Raw genomic sequence first — 20,167 nt, 5'->3', positions numbered from 1 at the left:
TTTCCCCAGTATTCATTGTCTCTAACAGATTTAGGGGGGGGGGGGGGGTAGGTTCGCCCTTCGCTATTCCAATATTAAATCCCAGTTCTCTCAGCCCAACTTATTGTCCCATAACTAAGTCTAGGACCACTCTTGACTGGAGGACAATATTGGTTTGGTCGGTTCTACCTTTTAATGGGAAAGAATATCCTCTCTAAATCATAAGTGGAAACCAAAGCCAATGCTGGTAAATGACCAAAGATTTTAAGAATGTTCCCACGGTTTAGAGATATTGGCATATCGGCCCCCCGGAGGCTCGTTAGCTGAAGGATATCCACTGTATTAGAGTCCAACATTTGTGGTGGGTTGTCTACCAGGTCTCTATTGGGTAAATCATTCTCTACTTGGTGGGAATCCCGGCCCCTTGCCCCTCTTTATATCGTCCCCTTCTGAAGGTTATCTAGGCCTAAGGTTTGTCTATCTTGGTCAGCAAAGGGTCTCAGAGTTATGGGTTTTTGGTGGGAGTGGTTCAAATTATTTGGGGAATAGAAGTCTCCCATAATCTTAAGACCTATTTGCTGATCTTTTATGTCAGAAGAGCGATCATTTGAGTGTACCCTCGAAATATATCTAACCTGTCCATTTGCCGGACCTGAGTGCATGTCATCCTTGGTCTGGGGAATAGGGCCAGGATTATTTAGGGAGCTTTCCACCGGTGTTGGCTTAGTAGTATATATTTGCTGTAAAAGTTGTTTTGCTGAGACAATATTGATGAGTACAGGTTTGTTACTGGGTAAGGGTTGCAGATTGTCAGTAAGGCCTCAGTTAATAAGGGGTACCTCATTCAGTACCATATCAGGGCAATGGACCTCTGCTACAGGGATGGTATGCTCATGAGAAGCCATAGGTTCCCTCTCTCGAGGGAGGTTCAGTTGTTCACCTGAAGATCCTTTAGTCAGATGATCCATCGTACCCCCGTCTACAAAGGTGTTGGGGGGAGCTTCCTTATTTCCAACTATAGGAATATTCAGGACTGTTTGTATCTCCTCCAAGTTATTGGCGTCTTTGTAGCCTGCCTGCGGTTCCCCCTTATTCTCTAACATGTTAAAAGCCGACCCATCAATGCCATCATCCCGAAGAGGAATTTCCTTCGTGTTCTTCGGGCACTCCACAATATTTATAGGGTGAGGGATTTCCTACACTATAAGTTCCTTTGGGAATACCAACTTCTTAATTAGAATTTATTAGTGATTGAGTTCATTATCCCTTGATTTTTGTTTTTATAATTTGTTTCAAATGCTTTTTACCAATCACATAGACCTTTTTAATCTGGGTCTCTTCTTTAGTAAGATCCAAAACATCGGAGTTATTAGTATTAATTGATAGCCCTCTATGCCCAGGATTATTAGCCTGGTTAAGTACTTTGGAATGCAGTGGGGCTAAAATTGGTACGGGGATAATTATCGGTACGGATGCCTCAGACACCACAGAGTGACAGTGTAGCTGCACAGGAGATCCGTTGGGCACTGAAACGCCAAATTCTTTGAAACAATGTCCTGGGGGACTAACCAAATTACCTATTGGTATGAGAGGAGATACGGGCAAAGAGGAGTGTGGTTTAAGTGGTACGTTTTTCTCCATCATTAACCTCATCTAGTCTTCAGCTCTATCTATACTTTGTAGCTTGGAGTGGATTTCAGATGGCATTTGAGAGTGTGACCTAACTTCTGCCCAGATGTTGTCATATAAGCTGACGAAGGAGCTCGGGACCATATTCAATGCTGACTGTTGGTTGCTTGAGCCTGATCCTTTCGTCAGCTTCCCTTAGCGTATGATGTAGCATGGGCACCCCTAGATTATCGTTAGTACAATCAGGGAGAAGGCCCCTTTCCTTTAACCAATTTTGCTTTGCAGTGTATTCATCAATAAAATTGGTAAGTTCTGAGGGGGATCCCATATGAGAAGCATCGCAGATTTGTTGGGTGACGCCATTAGTTTCTAATACTCTAGAGTCAAGATTACTCTCAGCCAATGCTTTATCAGCACATTCAATGATACTAATATCGATATCATTATGTGAAATTTCCTCAACCTCCAATTTAACCACTTCGGTATAGTGCATATAGTCTAAGCTAGCGACTGCTAGCAAGGGTGGCAATAATCTTATGTCTGTATTGGTTGCAGTTCTATATTCCCAAAGTAGTTAGACATTTTTTTTACCCGGTATTGGCTCTCCGGGTTTATTACTATGGAGCTTATATTTGGAGGTAGTCCGTCTAGATTTCATCATTGGGGTTTTAATAGGGCCATCTACAGGGCCGGGAAGCCAATAAGGGTACCTTTTTGCTGGGAAGGGAGTTCCCCTGGGTTTCTTGTCCCCCTTTAGATGAGGGCCCAGGAGTTCTGTCTAGTTTCTTGGGCAGGGGTAGAACGGGTGCTATATTCTCCTGGGAGGCTAGGGTAGCTATCCGCTTGCCATCACTATCAAGACAGATGGGTGTAGGGTGCATAATTATATCTCCAAGAAGTGGGATATTGATTTTAAAGACACACCTCAGCGGGATAGGTAAAATAGGACCATGCGGCAGGTGGTTAAGGCCATATAGGATAGGTGTACCTTCCTCCCCATCGGGATGAGGTTCCCCATTTACATCCAGCTCGTTGGTCTGGGTCTCACCCTAGTTCTTAGTTAAAGTAGCCACTAAAAGTTCTTCTTGGGCTACAATAGAAGATTTGTTTCCCTTTGTATATACAGTTCACAATCGGGTCCCCTGGGGTAATACTTAAATGTGTCTTTTTTATCAGACTGTCCTGGGAGTAGACTTGCCCCTGGGTTGTGGTGAGTTCTTTAACGGGATCCCCTAATTGTGCTGTAGACTCTTCATATCCACCTTTTGGGTTAATCCTTACATCAGTAACTCGATCATGCTTAAGCACCTTAACAGCATTCTCATCTCGAGAGTCCATACTTATAGAGGCCCCCTCTGACTGCTGGAGCTCTCTAGTAGCCTCCAAGGCTGTCAGACTCTGCAGTCCTTTTCGGGACGTCTAGAAGTACTTCACGTAGTGAAGATTTAAGCAAATGGGCAAGGTGCAAATTGGAGAGTAAAAACCTAGAGTCCCCCCAGATTACCAATGAGTTAACACCCTGACACCAAAATCCCACTCAGCAGTAGACCTAAATGAATCAGTTTTCAATAGATGAAGGGATAATTAAATGTTTTGAATCATCAAGTCATATGCTGCATGTATAAAAATCAATCCACATATGTTGAAACCAGAAAGGAGTATTCAATATAAGCAATCCTAAAGTAGTCCTTAAATGGGGGCAAATCAGGTCGCAACCCCAAAGGTAGAGAGAAGCCATAAGGTGTAAAAAAAAAAAGGAATTGATCCTGGGAAGAGAGAATCTCGCAGCTCCCCCAGGAAAATCAGAAAAGTCACTTTCCAGTATTGTAGACGTTAGATTAATTACTAAGCGATAATCGGGCAATGGGCGAGGCAAGCCCGACAGCTTAAGGAGCTGCCGAGTCCGACTCTTCCCACCCCCTCGCCCAGTAGCCTTAGTTCCACAGAGTATGAGTGCCGAGGTGAGAGGAAATCCTTAGATGGATACTGGCACTAATGCACACCTGTATTCCAATAAGTGTACAAGCCCCACAAGGCGTAACGGGCCAAACTTTGGCTTCTTCCAACAATTCTCCGCAGTACTGCCGGCATCGCCGCCTGTGACTGACTTGAGCAACCTGGATGCCAATGGAAAGAAAGCAGGGCGCCTCCCGCCAAACAGCTAACAGCTGCTCCTCGCCCTTCTCTCCTCAGAGCTTGACGCCGCAAGGGCGGGTGGGCGGGGCTTATATCCGAAAGACCAGCTGCAGATCCAAGCGAGTCCCGACTCGTAAAAGAGACGGCAGTCTCAGTAGTTTATTCGAGGCGGCAGTTTCAGCAGTGCTGCGTTCCAGGAAGGCACACGAATGAAAAATAATTAGCAAAATAAATAGCACTGTATCACGCTCAAGAGCTGCTCCTCGCCCTTCTCTCCTCAGGGCTTGACCAAGCTGGTGTAAGCAGTAACCTTTGCTATTTTTGTTGTTGTGTATTTTGATTTAGCTTTATTGCGTTTTCCGCGCTTGGCAACCTACTGTGGCTAGTGTCCAAACATAGCCATGCCATGAGGTTTTTTTGCTTGTCCCTTGGCCATCTTGTCACTAACCCTTTTTCCTGACCCGTGAGAAATCCTTACACGGATTCCAGTGCCTGGTAAAGCAGAGGCTGTTCGCGGGCTAAGGCAGTGCCATGTGTGTTAGCTGCCAAGAAGTGGGTTGGGACTGTGGTCCCAATACTGTTTCTGAATGGTGTGCATGAGCTGGAGTGTCTGTGTGGGCCAGATCTTTGATTGGCTAGTGGGAGTTTCGGCTTGTACCTGGCTTTTGGATAAGAGGAACCCTTCACCCATTCAAGAGAGATCCTGGAAGAAATCTGAAAGAGCCGCGTATCCTGTCCAGCTGCAAGACGTGGAAGGAGACTGTGCACCTGTTGGAAGAAGGCTTGGCGGCCAACTTCTGCTGCTGTCCTGGAAGATCCCTGTTTTGTAGGTGATCTTCAAAAGTCCCGCAAAGGAGCTTCAATCCTTGGAGTGCAGGGAACATCTGTTTTCAGCGTCATAGTCCTGCGAAGAAGTGCCCCTGGATCACCAGGTTGCTACCCAGCTCCGAGTTTGGGATACTGTGCTGTCTCCATTCCACATTGTGACCTACAACTTTAGGGATCAACAGCGTGTGCTACAAGACTCGTCTCTGACAAATTTCGTGGTTAAAGCATCGAAGGGACCCAAGATACTAAGTCCAACCGCTACAAGTGTGTCCCCCATGCTTCGCTGTGCATCAGTGGCCATTGTGCAAAACCGATTTCCTGCATCTAGTCCTGTGCTGGGGGGGGTCCTACATCAAGTTCTTCTGCATTCTCCATCCTGAAGACCTTGCACCAGCAGTTGCAGCTGACCGGAGAAGAGCTTGAACCTGCAACCCCTGGGCATCAAAGACCATAGCTAAAGGTGGGAAAAGCGATCTTGCACCCGCTTCTGAAGACCTGCCAAGTCCTATGCAGAATCGGAATAGAGGGGGAGGGGGGGATTTGTAATGGTACTTACCTGAACCCCCCCTAACTCCCTTAAAAGTTTTGTAACAGTTTGGCTTTGTCATTGCTTATTGGTGCACATGTTCTGAAAGTGGGGGACACTTTTATTAGCTAGGATAACTTGTCCTCTACCCCTTGGAACTCTTCCTTGGACCCCAGAAACCCTCCACTAACATTTTCACGTCACACAAAACTGTGTGGAACTTGGGTGAACCTTTGGGCACAAGGCACCATGCATCTGAGGGATGCACTTCTAAAGTTAGTGTTGTGTCTCTGTGTACCTGTACTGCTGCACTCTAATACTTCTTCCTTTGCAGGGGCTGGTTATGAATTCTGCCCATCTCCAGGGATTGTATATATGTATATTTTATTTAGTATTTTGTGATATAACATGCTAGTAGTCAATTTTGTATAGTGTTATATGGCCACAAGTAAGTATTTTTATAACTGTCTAGTGTGCTACTTGCTTTTGACTGTGTTCTCACTGAGAACAACCCTTTCTATGATCAACCCTCCTGAGACTTAGCCTTGACCACTCACCTTGCTACCTTATTTATTGGGTATTTATAATGCGCCTATACGCACGTTTTTCAAGGCGCATTATAAGTGTTACCTTGAACTGGTTTCGCTACAACTCCCAGAGTATTAAAAGAAAAATCAGTCCTAACAATTGACATGTTCTTTTGTGAGGCACATGTCAAGTATTCAAGGTTCATCCATGTGCCTTCACAGAACAAGCTCAACCATCAGAGAAAGTGTGTTTTGTGGCAGCACAGGTTATTGTTTGTAGTGCCCCCTCCCCTCCTGTGTAGTGTAGGGGAAGCAGCCTTTCTCCTGCCCCAGGCTTTTTGTTCGTGGCCCAGTCACTGTGTGACGGGGAATTATTGCTCCGGTGCTTCCATTATCTGGGCATACATATATTTTGACTTTCTATAGCGCATCATCCTGGGTGTTCACACTCTTTATTTCTTTACAGGGATGTTGAGAAAGTAGATGACCTCATGGCAGACATTACAGAACAGCAGGAGCTTGCACAGGAGATTTCAGATGCCATATCCCGTCCTATGGGGTTTGCAGACGATGTGGATGAGGTTAGGAGCATCTAAACTTGCCAACACCATGTCACTTTATTGCTTTAGTGTTTATCATATCCTTTCTTTCTCCCTTCGTTTTTGTTGTCCTATCATTCTGTATTTTTGGCACACCCATTCCTCTGCCTCCCATTTAAAATTCTGCTGAGGCCTTGGACTGTCCGTTTTTTTTTTTTCCTTCCATTTCTCTAATCCTGCCTCTGCGCGATTTATTTTTTCCCTTCTTCCTTCTCTCTTAGAAGTCTGTTCTATTCTGTTCACATCCACCTTCTTGTTCCTGTATTCTTTCCTCCCACTTGTGTTGCTCTTTTATATTGCCTTTTGGGTGTTCTTTATCGTTTACTTGTCGCCTTGCAGGACGAGCTGTTGGCTGAGTTGGAGGAGATGGAGCAAGAGGACTTGGAGAAGGAATTGCTAAATGTTGGAGAGGATGAGCCCACCAACCTTCCCAGTGTCCCAGCCGCCCGCATACCAGCGGTGCCAGGTACTGTTTTAGTTGCTTTGTTTGGAGTTGTAGCATTGCAGAAGAGGGTGCTGCCGAGTTGCTTGCTATGATATGGGTTTACTGCCAGAGCTGTATATAAGTGCTGGGGCGATAGATGGTGCTGCAGATTGGCATTGAGGTATGCTTACAGATGTAGATATGTGAAAAAGCAGATATTGGGTTGCTTCCTTCCTTATCTCCTTACTTCTTGCTGGTTCGCCTTCACTGGGTTTTTGCCAGCATCCCTTTGTCCTCAGCCAACTTCAGATTGATGCTTTGCACCATTGCTAAACACCAATTTGGGACAACAGCCCTCCATTCTGCTCAGGAATGTTTTTCCTTTTTTCTTTCTTTTTTTTAACCAATCTTTCTTTGCTTTAATGGCATCATTGCTGTTATATTATCAACAATTGCTGCTTCTACTTGCCTCCCTTTTCAGTGTTGAGCCCTCCCCCCCCCCCCAAATGAGGGAGTGGTATCTCCATTGTGACTGCCTTTTCTGTGGCTGCAGCCCCTTTCTGCAACACTCTTGTCCACTTGTCTCTGCGGCATTCTCTTCAGTAGCTGCTGACTGCTTCCTCATGCTACTGTGGTGGCAGCAACAAGATCTGTCCTTTCCTTTCTGGCTTTACAGAGTAAAATGTCTCTAGGTAATTCACTGTACATCTTGACATATTTGCATGCAGGCTTTGATATTGTAATGGAAGTGATGCTATAGAGTGAGTGGCTTGGGTAGAGCTTTAGAGCAAGTCTCAGGACTGGAGTTAGTGTAATGTGTAATGTCATTTGCATGTTGCTTCCATTGCTGAAAGGCATGGTGCATTGCGCTCCTGGTTGTGGTTTAGATGAACAGACTGGCACGGCTACTTATGGTTCCTGGTACCCGAAATGGCTGGTGGGCTATAAGGACTGAGATGCATGAATAGCAGTCTGCAAGTCCCACACTAGAAAATAAGGTAGTGCAGTAAGTGTCAGACATGGTGTGTGTGTTTGCATAGCTGTGTGTGTATCCCATCACTGGAATAGAAATGGTTCTCACGGTTAGGACTGCAATGTGTGTGTTTGGGTCCTGGTGCTAGAATAGCAGGATGTGCACAGGTAAAGATGTGTGGTGGTATTTTCTTTGAGGCTAATGTCACCATATGCTTTGCTAACTATATCTCGGTATGCAGTAGATCTACCTTGCAGTGTGGAGTTCCCGGCTTTTGTTTCTACACCTACACTGACTTTACAGTATCCACTTGGCTGTGTAATGATTTTGACCAATTTGAATTGTACCCGCTTTCTTACTAGAATACCAACACACTTGCTCTTGTATTTTGTGCAGGAGAAGAATTGGTGTGGGAAATATTTCGTGCTGAGGCTGTGTGTCTTTTCTCACTAGGTGTGTTTCTTGAAGGCATGCTACATCGGTCTGTAGGCGGGAGAGCTCGAGGAAAAGTCTACCTCTCTTTTTGCAAGGAGTTGAGGCTCCTCACATTGTGTGTCAGGACTTTGACTACCTCCAAGATCAGAGTTTAAGCTCAGTTGCACTCTGCTAACCTGTTCTCCCCCCCCCCCCATCGCTCCCCTCATGTATGCTTGTGTCGGTGCTGTGGACATTCCCACGCCTTTCCCTCCCCAGTTTCCCATCCCATCCCACCCAGAGAGCAAGGCGAAAGGCTTTCCACTCTACTCGAAATTCTGAAAGATTTTGACATGGAGTAGAACTACGGCCCTCAAACCGGTGTCTCCGGGGGAGGGACGCTGCCTCATTTAACAGAGGCCTCGTGCAGTAATGCCCTTAGCGAACCTCCAGTGATGGTGAGTGTCATGGCTATGTACCCTGTTCTCCTCCCAAATCAGAAGGGCCGGGCAGTCTTCTGCGCAGGGGGATTCTGCTTGCCTCCTGAAAATCTGTATTTCACTCCTTCCTTCTGGAGCTTGAATGTGACCTGTCGGAAGGCCTGCCTCTTCTGTAAGGTGAGAGCTGCTATATCTTTGAAAATAAGTAGGGATAGACCTTGATAAGAAATGGTGCCCATCTTCCTTGATGCGCATAGGATCTCCTCTTTAGTCCCATATGAGTGGAATTTCCAAATGTCTCTTGGCTGGGCCCTCAGGGTTCTTCTCCTTCTGGGGCACCCCGTATGACGAGATTCTCTGTCGAGGCCCATTTTCCAGGTCTTCTGTGGTCGACACTAGAAGCGACATGCTTGTTTGATGCTTGCAAGGTCTCCCTCCAGGTCAAGGACATCTTTGCACTGATGTTTCTGTGTCCCCCACACATGCATTGAGCTGGTTTGTGTCTCGATTTCTTGAGTTCCTTAGTGCTGGACTTCATTACCGCCCGTATGGACTGCGTGAGTTCTTCCTGTTAGTTCAGCTTTAAGGCTTGTAAGCCGGTCAACTAGGTCCGCTTTGGAGAGCCCTTGCCCCGTCGGAGGAAGTTTACCCAGAGCTCACCGTCAAACCACTCCCCTCTAGCCCCCCCTGCTGCTGCCCCATCTGCAGCCACTTCTATGTGTCGTTTCACTGATGCTGTCTGTCCCGGTGAGGCCAAGAGGGTGTTCAGCGTCTGGTCTTGCTTGCCTCAACGCTTCGATCTGCGTTGCAACATCCACTCTGAGTTCCTTCAGTGGGGACACCTTCCTTCGTAGTTAGCAGGCGCCCCCGGGGACACCATGTGTCGCTGCCAAGTAGTCGCATGCGCCTCCCAGTTTTAGCTACAGCTCTTCCATGTAGCCACTTTAATGTCTTTGTGTCCATTACGTAACATTCCCACTCTGCTGCAGCACAGCGCAAGCTACTGGTCCAGCATCAGTGTATACATGCCACTGATGGACTCTGCAGTGTACGGGGACTCAGTTGCTGGCATGGATTCGCCCTCGACTCACTTCAGATGGATGCTGCACCCTCGCAAACCTTCCAGTGCCCGGGCTGGCAGGGGCACGATTGATGGGTAGTGGTGTGGACTCCTGAGGACCCTTGTGGTCACTCCACTTGGCCACTCTTGGGAGGAAGGTGGTTGCTCTGCCCACTCTTAAAAATAAAGCACCTACAAACCAATAGCAGCCATTGCCCACTCTGTACTAGGGAGAACAGCGGCTTCACAAGTCTTGTTGCCCCTCCCCCCCCAAACACCCCGCAGATCATGTGCTCCTTCACATTGTGGGCGCGCTCCATGGAACAGCAGTACACCAGATGTCAAAACGCGGAAGGTGTTCTCGTGCAGGTGCTAGCCGTGTCCCACTTAGCTCTATGCAAAGTGGTGAAGATTAGCGAGGGCTCGCTCGCGCCTGCCTTCCAAACTGTGGGGGCCAGCCAGATGTTGTGCATGCACCCTCAACAGTCAACCTTGGCCAGGGGCGCCCGCTACAGGCCCTTCTATCGCCAGAGCGGGTCATGCTGCTCCGTTGCGCACAGCCAATCTGGTCTGGGGGCAGTCCAGCTCCGTGCAACAAAGCGGGAAGCGGGACATCGATGCATGGTGTCTGTCACAGATGGTGTAGAAGCCGCCAGCCTCACCACGTCCAGTGCTTCTCGCCTGCATGCAGTGCTGTTGATGTGTACTGCACCTGTAGTCACTGGAGAGCCGGGGCCTATTTGGGTGCAGAGGTTGCTGGGTTACCGATTCCCTGTGTCAGCGTGGCCGATCATGGCTCACTTGCGGCTTTTCCCGGCCAGGATGAACGGGGCTCGCACCACGTTCTCCGCTCTGCCGTGAGCTCACCTCACCAGACTCGCTCCGCAGCTGCCAGAGTGGAACCGCTCTAGCTATTTTATTTTCTGCTTGCATCGGGGCCGGGATGTGCTTCAGATCAGCGCCCCTTCTCTCGTCCACTCTGGAGCGGCTAATTTGGGCTGCCATCTTCGGCTGCCATGCCCCAGGACAGATGTTTGAGCCAGGTGAAAGGTCTTTGCTAGGATTAACCAGCCAGTTGTTGAAATATGGATAAATGTTTACTCCTCGAGTTCCCAAGTGAGCTGTGATCAGACTCCTCAATTTTGTCAACACTTGAGGGGCACCAATCAGACTGAGTACCCAATACTGGAAATGAATGATGACCATCACCACCCTCCCACCCCCCTGTGAAAATTTCAAATTCAAATTGCATGTGCGCTGTTGCCGTAGGAACTTTTCAGGGTCTCTTGGATGTATAGCGCACAGCCAGGGTCTCTTGGATGCATTGCACATAGCCAGTCTCGCTGTCAAGAGCATTTTGGGTTTCAGAAAACAAAGATCCAAGGCTATCCTCCGACCACCTTTTGGTTCTTTGGGACAGTGAAGAGGTGAGCTTAGAATTGGTATCCTCGTCCCAGAAGAGAGACCTCCGATTTATCTTGATCTGAAGCAGTTTGGATACCTACAACAACAGGGTGGCAGAGGCAACCTGAAGAAGTGGGGGGCAAATGAGGTGCAGGTGGAACTAGAGGAATGGGTAAACAGCAGCTGAGAGTGACTGAGCGGACCCAAGAATCCTCTGAAATAGTATGTCAGCTTATTTAAAGTCCATCCCCCTACCATGGATGGATCTGGACGATGGCCTTCCTTGGTTTTATGGGTCAAATGTGATTGAGGTGAAGGAAGGGAAGGACCTTTTTAGTGTAGAACCTCCTGTGTGAGCCTTTGATCGCTGGGTGTCTTGTTGCTTGTTTTTATGAACGGCTTGAAATCAGAATGGTACTCTGTAGGCGAGGGAAACTTCCTTTGGGGTATTTTGGTGAGGACAGTCTCACTGTTTTAAAGCAGAAGTTTTCTTCTTGTTCAACTTCAGTGGATGGGTGGACAAATGCCAGTTCTTTGTATGGAATATCCAGATTCTTATGCTGATCATCGTTATTGAAATGCATAGCTTTGCGCCGTGATGTGTGACGCATGTTTACACCCAGGCAAATAACTCTGGCAGCTGTATCGATATGATGATGATGATCAATAAGACTCATAAATCTTTCACAATGGGTTTTGCTTCTGCCAAGCCAGACTTGAGCAGTTATCTTATTTAAAGGCAAATACTTATGAAAATCAGCAATCTGTTCCATAAATGTTGCAGTGAAGAATGTGTTGGCATTGAGAAGATTCAACTGGATGAATACACTATTTTGCCATTTGAGTCAAATCTTATCCTCCATTGAAAGAGATGGAGACCGAGAAACGAAAGAGGATGTTGAGGATGACGTCCTAGTCTGCCGCTACCACAAAAGACCTGACGTTGAGGGTTAGACTGGCCCAATGAAACCTACTGCAGTCGTTATCTAGCCTTAGGTTTTCATGCTGGTATTTAATGAGTGCAGATTTTTCCTCAGCAAGGACATCTTTTTGAATTGCCACTTCTGACTTGTCAGAATTTGTAAAGAGTACAGCTGACAGAACACATGGTTCCGAGCAGACTTCCTCTGGCAATGGGAGTTCAAGAAAATCTTGCGCTCTCCAAATCTGGCTGTGGAAAGCTTTTGCTGACCACAGGAATTCTTCAACTGCATAATATCTGTTCTTGCCTTTGGGGCCTCAGGTCTGTTGGCGTAGATCCTGATGGAACTTTGGTATGGTAGGAACTGTGGAGCACCCAACCCAGAGTTTGGACCAAACTACGGTAGGTTCAGACACCTAAGTCTGGTTTTTGTCGCAATTGCACACAGAACAGCCATTGCCACAAAGAAGGCTTCTTAGATGTGATATGCTGCCCCATTTAGTTGGGCTGCGCAAGACCTGTTTGTGGAATAACCTCCATAACGAGATTGTTAAAATAATTGACCATCACCTCAGCGAATGATGTGTTGAATAATCAAAAAATCGTCTTCCGGAGACCACCAGGGGGCGCAGGCAAAATGGAAGCCAGACCGCTCACCTCCCATCGGACCTGCACGTAATGGCAGATTTGTAATGCTCTGCCCACCCCGCGAGCAGATCCAACGCGCCGACACGCTCTGGTCTGAAATCCGCTTTCATCTGACCCGTTCCTGAAAGAAACGTGTACGGTATTCCCGAAGAACTAGTCGGCCCACTTTCGAGGCGTCATTGTGCAAGGAAACCCTGCGCTTAAATGCACGTGGTCACCCAACGGTAGAGGAGACGGGCGAGTGCAGCACCTTCGCTCCCTCGCCCTCAATTGTACGCTCCAGCGGCATGCGAACATCAATACCCCTCTGTCCCCCCCCCCCCCCCCCCCCCCCACAAGGAAGAAGATGGCGATCGGCTACCACCGAGGGACCCGAATCCAGGAGCAAGCCTGCAGCATTCCTAGATGCAATAAGGAGCTGCGCTGTGCCATCCTGAGGCGCGGCTCTGGCGACAACAATTCGATCGGCAGCAACTGAGCGGCAAGGAGTGGGACGGGCGGGGGTCGCTGCTAAACACAACTACAGCGCTTGGGATGCCGCCGCACCCCCCTTATGCGACACTTCTTATATTATGCCTTGAATTTAGACGTCTCTACCAGAGCTCTGCCCTTAAGTATACGTGTCCCCAGTCCCTTAACAAACCCTGTCTGGAAGATGTTGCTTGTTTTTGCAGTTTTAATCCACTCCGTAAGGTATCGGCGGATCAAAGATGCGTAGATTTTTCCCCACTACATCCAAAACGGCAATAGGGCGTCCTTTGTTCGATGATTTGGACCTTCTGGGTATCACCTACACTAACTATGCAGATGATACTCGGATTCTCCTCCCACTTTCCGGGGATTGTTACAAAGATTCAGCATTGGTGAATAGAGTGTACCTCATCATCCAGGCATGGATGGCCACACACGGTCTATGCCTGAATAATGACAAGACTGAGTTTATTATCCTGGGTACCCACTATAACCTGAAGAAACTAGGTACTGAATACACCACTTTCACCATTGATGGTCATATCATCAGGGTAGCGAAGGAAGTGAAAACTCTCGGTTTCTATTTGGATTGTACTATGTCCTTCGACAAGCAAGTGAAATCTCTGGCCTCTACCACCTTATACACCTGCAAGCTGATCGGAGCAGGCAGACCCTTCCTCTCGAATGATAGCTGCATGATCCTAGCTAGGGCATTAATACTTTCCAGGCTTGATTACTGCAATGCTCTTTACAGTGGCGCTAATAAAACCATTATCCAGAGGCTACAAACACTCCAAAACAATGCATTGAGCCGCACTAGGTATAAACAAAAGAGAACATGTCTCTTCTACTAGACGCCAACTTAACTGGCTCAACGCCTATAACAAAATTCTTCTAAAAGTAGCCTCCCTCACCCACAAAGCACTAAATAACACTGCCCCGATCTATCTCTCAGATAGAATTCATAGAAAAATGTCCACCAGAGCTAACAATACTCACTGCCTCAATGTTCCTAGATACCGGCTCACTAAGATGGGCAGCAATAGCCCCTGTGAAAGCTGCAAAACTATGGAACTCCCTGCCACATCAGCTTAGAGTTGACCAACCATACCTACTATTCAGAAGAAGGTACATTAACATCCAACTCTCCAGTCCTTTAAATATGTCACTTATTAGACTGACTCAGGTTTCCCGACTCTTAATATCGGCCACTGTATGTGTATCCTATTCCCATACCTTGCCCAATTGCTCCACCTGTATATTTGTGTATACGCGCTATTGTAATTTCTTGTAACTATATATGCCAAATTTATATTATATTTTCAACACTGCGCACCCGTGCATATGCTCCACGCTAAATTCTTGTAACTATATTTTTCTTCTGCATTGTACTATTTCTGTAACTAGAAGTCTTGATTTCACTATGGCTGCGCCCTGTTGGGTTAGGTGCGCATTACAAATTAATAAAAAAACAACCAAACCTTTAGGATCATCCTGACTGGCCTTTTTGAAAATCGGTATAGCTATGGCTGTCTTCCAGGAGGTGGGGATTGTCCTATTCTTCACAACTTGCCCAAAGAGGATTCCTAGGAAATTGGTCCAGAGCTCTGGGCCCTTCTTGAGCATTGCATTAGTCAATCCGTCGGGTTCCAGGGCTCACGGACCACTGGCTCTTATCAACTCTGATATCCCCTTTGTCAAATGGGATGGCCCAAATCCTTGTCCCCTCAAAGTACTCACTACGGGTTAACACCCCCTGGTCGGCAAAAACAAGCAGTGAAATTAATTGTCCAGATACCTCATTCGTTTTGTAGGACGGTCTGTGGGGTATCATTCTGATTGATCAACTGCCATATCTCACCTGATCGATTTTTTTTTTAAAAATTATTTATTTATTTTTACATGGCTTTTTCTGCATCATGCTTTTATGCAAGAGAAGCCAGTTTTGTTCTTCTATTTTCTTGTATTCATATGCAAGAGCAGCCAGTTTTGTACTTCTATTTTCTTGTATTCATGGCTGGGTAAGTGCAACTGGTGTTTACAATTTTTAATTTGTCTCATTCTTTGCTTTTTTGGCACAGTCGGGTCAAAGACATGGCGGTGTTGAAAGGTGCTCCTCCGGCTCCCGTTGTTGGGCTCTACAAAACTCTGCAGTATGGGGGTGTAATCCAGAACACCCCACTACTGTGTTCCCTATTCCAGGATAACAAGTAGTGTACTGTGCAATTAGACTTTGAATTTTGTTTTCGGTCATCCTGAGATGGTTCCTCCCCTGCATCACTTACACTTTAGGGGTGTACCCATTGCCCCGGATTTTATTTTCTCCCGCCCAACAGTTTTAATAGATTATGGTTGCATTTTTGGTGTACACCTGGAGATGATTTATTCGTTTTTATAGATGTTTTTTTTGTTTTCGGAGTTAACTATCAATCAGTCGCCCCTTCCACCTCTCACCTGAATGTTACATGAGTACTGTTTACCATCAGCCAAAAAAGAGAAAGAAATACAGAAGTAAATTCTTCCGACCAAGACCATTTTTGATCAGTATATCAGGCAATGCCCAACAGGCGTAGCCTTTGCAGGCAGTACTGAATGTTCAAGTTTTTATTAAAAAATTTGAGAACAAAGTTCCAGTCTTCTGTGAACATGGCAAGGTCCCCTTGTAAAGAAGATGTCATCCATTCAAGTGATACAAAGTTCCACACTTTTGCATTCCAGTCGGCGAGTTGAGGTGATTCTTTTTGTTTCCAATTCTGGGCGATTACAAGCAATGCTGCTAGTTGAAATACCACAAAAGTCTTCTGGACTGCTTTCTGATGTCTAAAATCATCATCAGTCAAAAGTAACAAGGATGTATATAAGGTGAAAGAGTACGAACAGAAAAGATTTAATAAATACAGGAGTTCACACCCCCAATATCAGACTAAACATGAGCACCTCCACCATACATGTACCCAATCCCCAGTTTGCGCTCAATCCCTCCAGCATTGATCAGATATCGTAGGTTTCATTATTCATAGTCCACTGGAGTATAATGCCACTGCATCATTTAAGCCACAATTCTTTGATCTGCATCGATCTGGTAAGTTTAGGGATTGTACGCCAGAGTTTCTCCCAATCCTGGCCAGTGATCACTTCACCTAGAATAGTTTGCCAATGTGTTCTGTTGGAGATTTTCGTTTTGGGTGAGTCCTCCCCCAGTATCCTTTAGAGATTAGAGATTAAAGCCTTCTGGCCGGGGTTAGATTTCACATACTGTTCAAGTGGTGTCAATGACCTGATGGTTGCTGCTTTGATCGGGGAGGGTGTGGGGGTTGGGGAGGGATAAAATCAAGTGCCACACCTGGAAGTATTGGAACATAGATCTTACCTGAAGTTCCAATTCCTGTTTACATTGCGTGAATGGTTTCACAGTGTCTCCCTCAAACATGTCGCGCAACTTCACACAACAAGCTTTCTTCCATTCCCTAAATGTCTGCGGTTCCAACCCGGGGGTAAATTGTGGGTTAAACGAGAGAGGGATGAGCGATGGGTTGTTGCATTTTTTTTTTAAATTGCCTCATCCCAGGTATTTTCTACCGTGTGCATGATTTAACTCCGGCGTATGCTCTTTGGGCGGCCCCTATTGGCATCCAGAGAACCTCATTTAATCCCCAGCCCCCATCCTCCCAAAGCCAATTCCATTTGTGCCCAACTTTTCTCTCGCCGAGTTCAGGGACCATTCTTTAATAACTGCACCACCCAGAAATATATCAGAAAGTTTGGAAGCCACTGCCCCCCTTTATCTGATGGTAACATTAAAGTGGAGAGCGATTTGGGGGGTATTGTTTTGCCGCACAAAGGCTGAAATGTCCTTATGTATTTTGCGAAAAAAATGATAAAGTAACTCTAATGGGCAGTGCTTTAAATAAAGTACCCTGGGGAGAGTTACAATTTTCAACAAATATATGCGGCCCAACCATGATATAGTGAGTAGATACCACTTTTTTTTGTTGCAATTCTATATCGTTTGCTGTATATAGCCCTGCCAAGGTTGCAGTGATCTTAATCCCCAAGTAAGTGATATGCTCTTGTGCCCAGGCGAGCCGTATCTGTGACTGCACCTGTGACTGCAAGCGAGCAACGTCCGTGGGTGGTAAAGACAAATTTAGAATCTCTGATTTCTGCACGTTAATTTTCAACACCGCCACTGTACCAAATTCCGTTAAGTTCTTTTATGGATTCGGGTATCTTATGGATTCGGGTATCGGTTTCGCCGGATCAGTGGCAATGAGCAACATATCATCGGCTTAAGCCAAAATGTTATGTTTGGTTCCGCCAAACATAACACCTGAAATACTTTCCAATTGTCGAATTCTGGCTAATAACGGCTCCAGATGAAGCACGTATAACAATGGGGAAAGGTGGCACCCCTGTTTCATACCGCGTTGCAAATTAATAGGGGGAGACAATTGGCCATTTATTCGTCTCGCAGAGGGATTTTGATGGTTTCCTCCAACCCATTTTACGTAATTGGGACCAATACCCGTTTTCTCAAGTGTTAAAGAAAAGACCACTCTACGCAGTCAAATGCTTTTTTGGCATCTATAAGAACTGCAGGAATCTGTTTCTCTACTTTCTCCAGTATGACATATCCTACGTACATTGTTGTATGTTTACCTAGATTTAATAAAGCCTGTCTGGTCATTGTGTATTAATGAAGGTAGGTTGTCTACTATACAGTTGGCCAGTACTAAAGGTTTTTGCATCCAGATTGAGTGCAACAGGGCGATAAGATCCGCAATTTGTACGGTCTTGCCTGGTTTAGAAAATACTATTTTGGCTTCTTCCATGGAGGATGATATTTGCCCCACATGCAAAAAGGAATGAAATAGCCTAGTGAGAAAGGGAGATAAAACGCTGCTGTATAATTTATAAAACCTGGCTGGAAATCCATCCGGGCCCGGTGACTTGTTGAGTGGAAGTTCACAGATGCCCCGGAGCACCTGGTCGTTTGTAATACGGTTTTCTAAAATTTTGTGTGTGTGTGAGAGAGTACAAGCGCATGGGAGAGAGCGGGTGGGGGAGTGCATGGAAGGGGGGAGAAGTGGAAAGTGCGGAGCAAAGAAGAAATTTATAAATAATAAAGCCAGCAAACAGTGGTAGTGCAGCCAGCAAGTGGAGGGTTTAAGGCAGCAGACTGGGTAGGTCTGATAAGTGCCGGAAGAAAAGGGGGGGGGGCTGTATGGGTACAGATACAGACCCCAGTGCAAGGGGTGCACCAGAGGCAGTGCGGGAGGGTGGCCAGGTGAATGGTGCTGGGAGGGAACAGATTAAGAGGATGTGGGGGGGCGAAGGCAGAAGCAAAGTGGAAGGTCTTTAGGTGCTTCCGGAGATGGTTCAGTTTTAGATAAGTGATTTGGCCGCGGTAGACACTACCGCGCCCGAACGTTCGTATGAGAAAGGCGCGAACTACCAAAAGTTTGCACCTTTCTCATGCAAACTCACATACATACTCGCACACACACACACGCAACCCACCCATAACACCCCCCCCACCCACACCCTTAGCACACTCCCACCCACACCCCCAACATAAACCCCACTTACCTTCATCTTCACGCTGGGTTCCTGCAGCGCCAGTTCCCTTTCACTTCCGTGATCAGGAACCGGCAACACATGGTCCTTAAACGGAAGGCTGCGGGGGTGTCCGCCCCGCCGCAACCCCCACTCACTATACCAATTTTGCTAGGGGTCATATATGCCCTATGAGTAACATATAACTGGATCTGCTGTAACCTCGCGTTTCGGGACACCACCTTGTGGTACCTTTTTTGAGCTCTATCCCATTGTCCATCCAGCATGGGTTCTCCCACCTCCTCCCAGTCCCGCTTCAGTTGGAGCAACTCCTTGCCCACCCTAGTCATCAATAGTTCATATATACGGATATTTCGGGCCCACCCTCCGAAATATCGTACGTCGTCTCAATGACCGCATCGGGTTGCTCCGCTAGCACTGCCTCAGGCCACCTTTCTGGCACCAGTCTGATAATTCTTGTATAAGTAATATTGTGCACCCTGGTGTCCTCCATTAATCTCGAAGTCTAGTGCCTCCCCCTCCTGCCATACATCTCCGAGGGTCGCAAGGCCCATCGGTTCCCAGTATCTACGGATCCCTTTTATCATTTGCGAGTCCTCCCCACATAGCGCCACCTGCAGGGAGCATGGGGTCGGGTTTTCCACCATTTGCCATGCTTTGCTCCATATTTCCCAGCCCAGTACCAACAGTCTCGCCCTTCCTTGCAGCTTTGATTTAGGCAACCACACCTCCTCTCGGGGCGGTGTCCTTGCACAATAGCCTGGCTTCGGCTGTCCCTTAGGACAACCACCTGGCTACATACTGGAGCTGTCCCGCCAGGACGGTAGATTTATACCCCATTTAACCCCCCCGCCCGCCATATAAAGCCCCTGAATAAGCTGTGGAGTTTCGCAAAAATACATTTGGGGAGCATATACGGGATGTTCGTAAAAAAAAGTGCAGCAATCTCGGCAGGACCACCATCTTGATGAAAGCTGCCCTACCCACCATGGCGAACCCCATGCTTTTCTTAATGCCCTCCACTGCCCTTTCCGTGTTGTATTTGTGTTCCTCCTCGGCAGTATATGTCGATTCCCAAGTATCGGAATGTCCTGGTCTGCCAGGGTATCAACAAGACCGGTAGGTTCCTATTCGGGGCCCACCTGTATCTCCCCAAAGGGAACATGCTTGATTTCTTGGGGTTTACCGCTATGCCCGAAAGGGTGGCATAACGTTCCATCACCTCCAGGACATATTGTAGGTTTTCTTCTGGGTAGCGCAAGTATAGCAGTATGTCATCGGCGTACAATGATATGAGGTGCGATCCTCCCTTAGTGAGGATCCCTATCTCCCCATACTGTTGTCAGAGGCAGATTGCCAGTGGTTCTAGGGCAAGAATGTACAACATGGGCGACCAGGGGCAGCCCTGTCTAGTGCCCCTACTAAGTTGCCATTTGTCTGAGATTATTGTGCCAGTTTTAACCCTGGCGATTGGGGAGCTATATACCATTTTGACCCTCCTCCGGTACCCCGGCCCCATCCCATATTCTTTCAGGGCCGCTAGCAACCACTGCCACCTCACTGAGTCGAAGGCCTTAATGGCATCCAACGAGACTATTACCATGTCGCCA

General features: G+C 47.0%; 1 protein-coding gene across 1 annotated transcript in view; it reads left to right on the top strand.

The window, feature by feature from the left end:
- The window catches only part of CHMP4A (charged multivesicular body protein 4A), a 60,721-nt gene that overhangs the window by 27,563 nt on the left and 12,991 nt on the right, over nucleotides 1-20,167 (top strand). Inside the window, exons 4-5 of the mRNA XM_069633971.1 lie at nucleotides 6,092-6,206; nucleotides 6,564-6,690. Of these exons, the coding sequence (XP_069490072.1) occupies nucleotides 6,092-6,206; nucleotides 6,564-6,690 (242 nt within the window). The remainder of the gene's footprint in view (nucleotides 1-6,091; nucleotides 6,207-6,563; nucleotides 6,691-20,167) is intronic.

This window comes from Ambystoma mexicanum, chromosome 13, assembly GCF_040938575.1.
Source record: "Ambystoma mexicanum isolate Mex_15411 chromosome 13, UKY_AmexF1_1, whole genome shotgun sequence".
NCBI classification, from domain to species: domain Eukaryota; kingdom Metazoa; phylum Chordata; class Amphibia; order Caudata; family Ambystomatidae; genus Ambystoma; species Ambystoma mexicanum.
The sequence above is the reverse complement of the archived record's forward strand: the minus strand, read 5'-3'. Positions and strand labels throughout refer to the sequence as shown.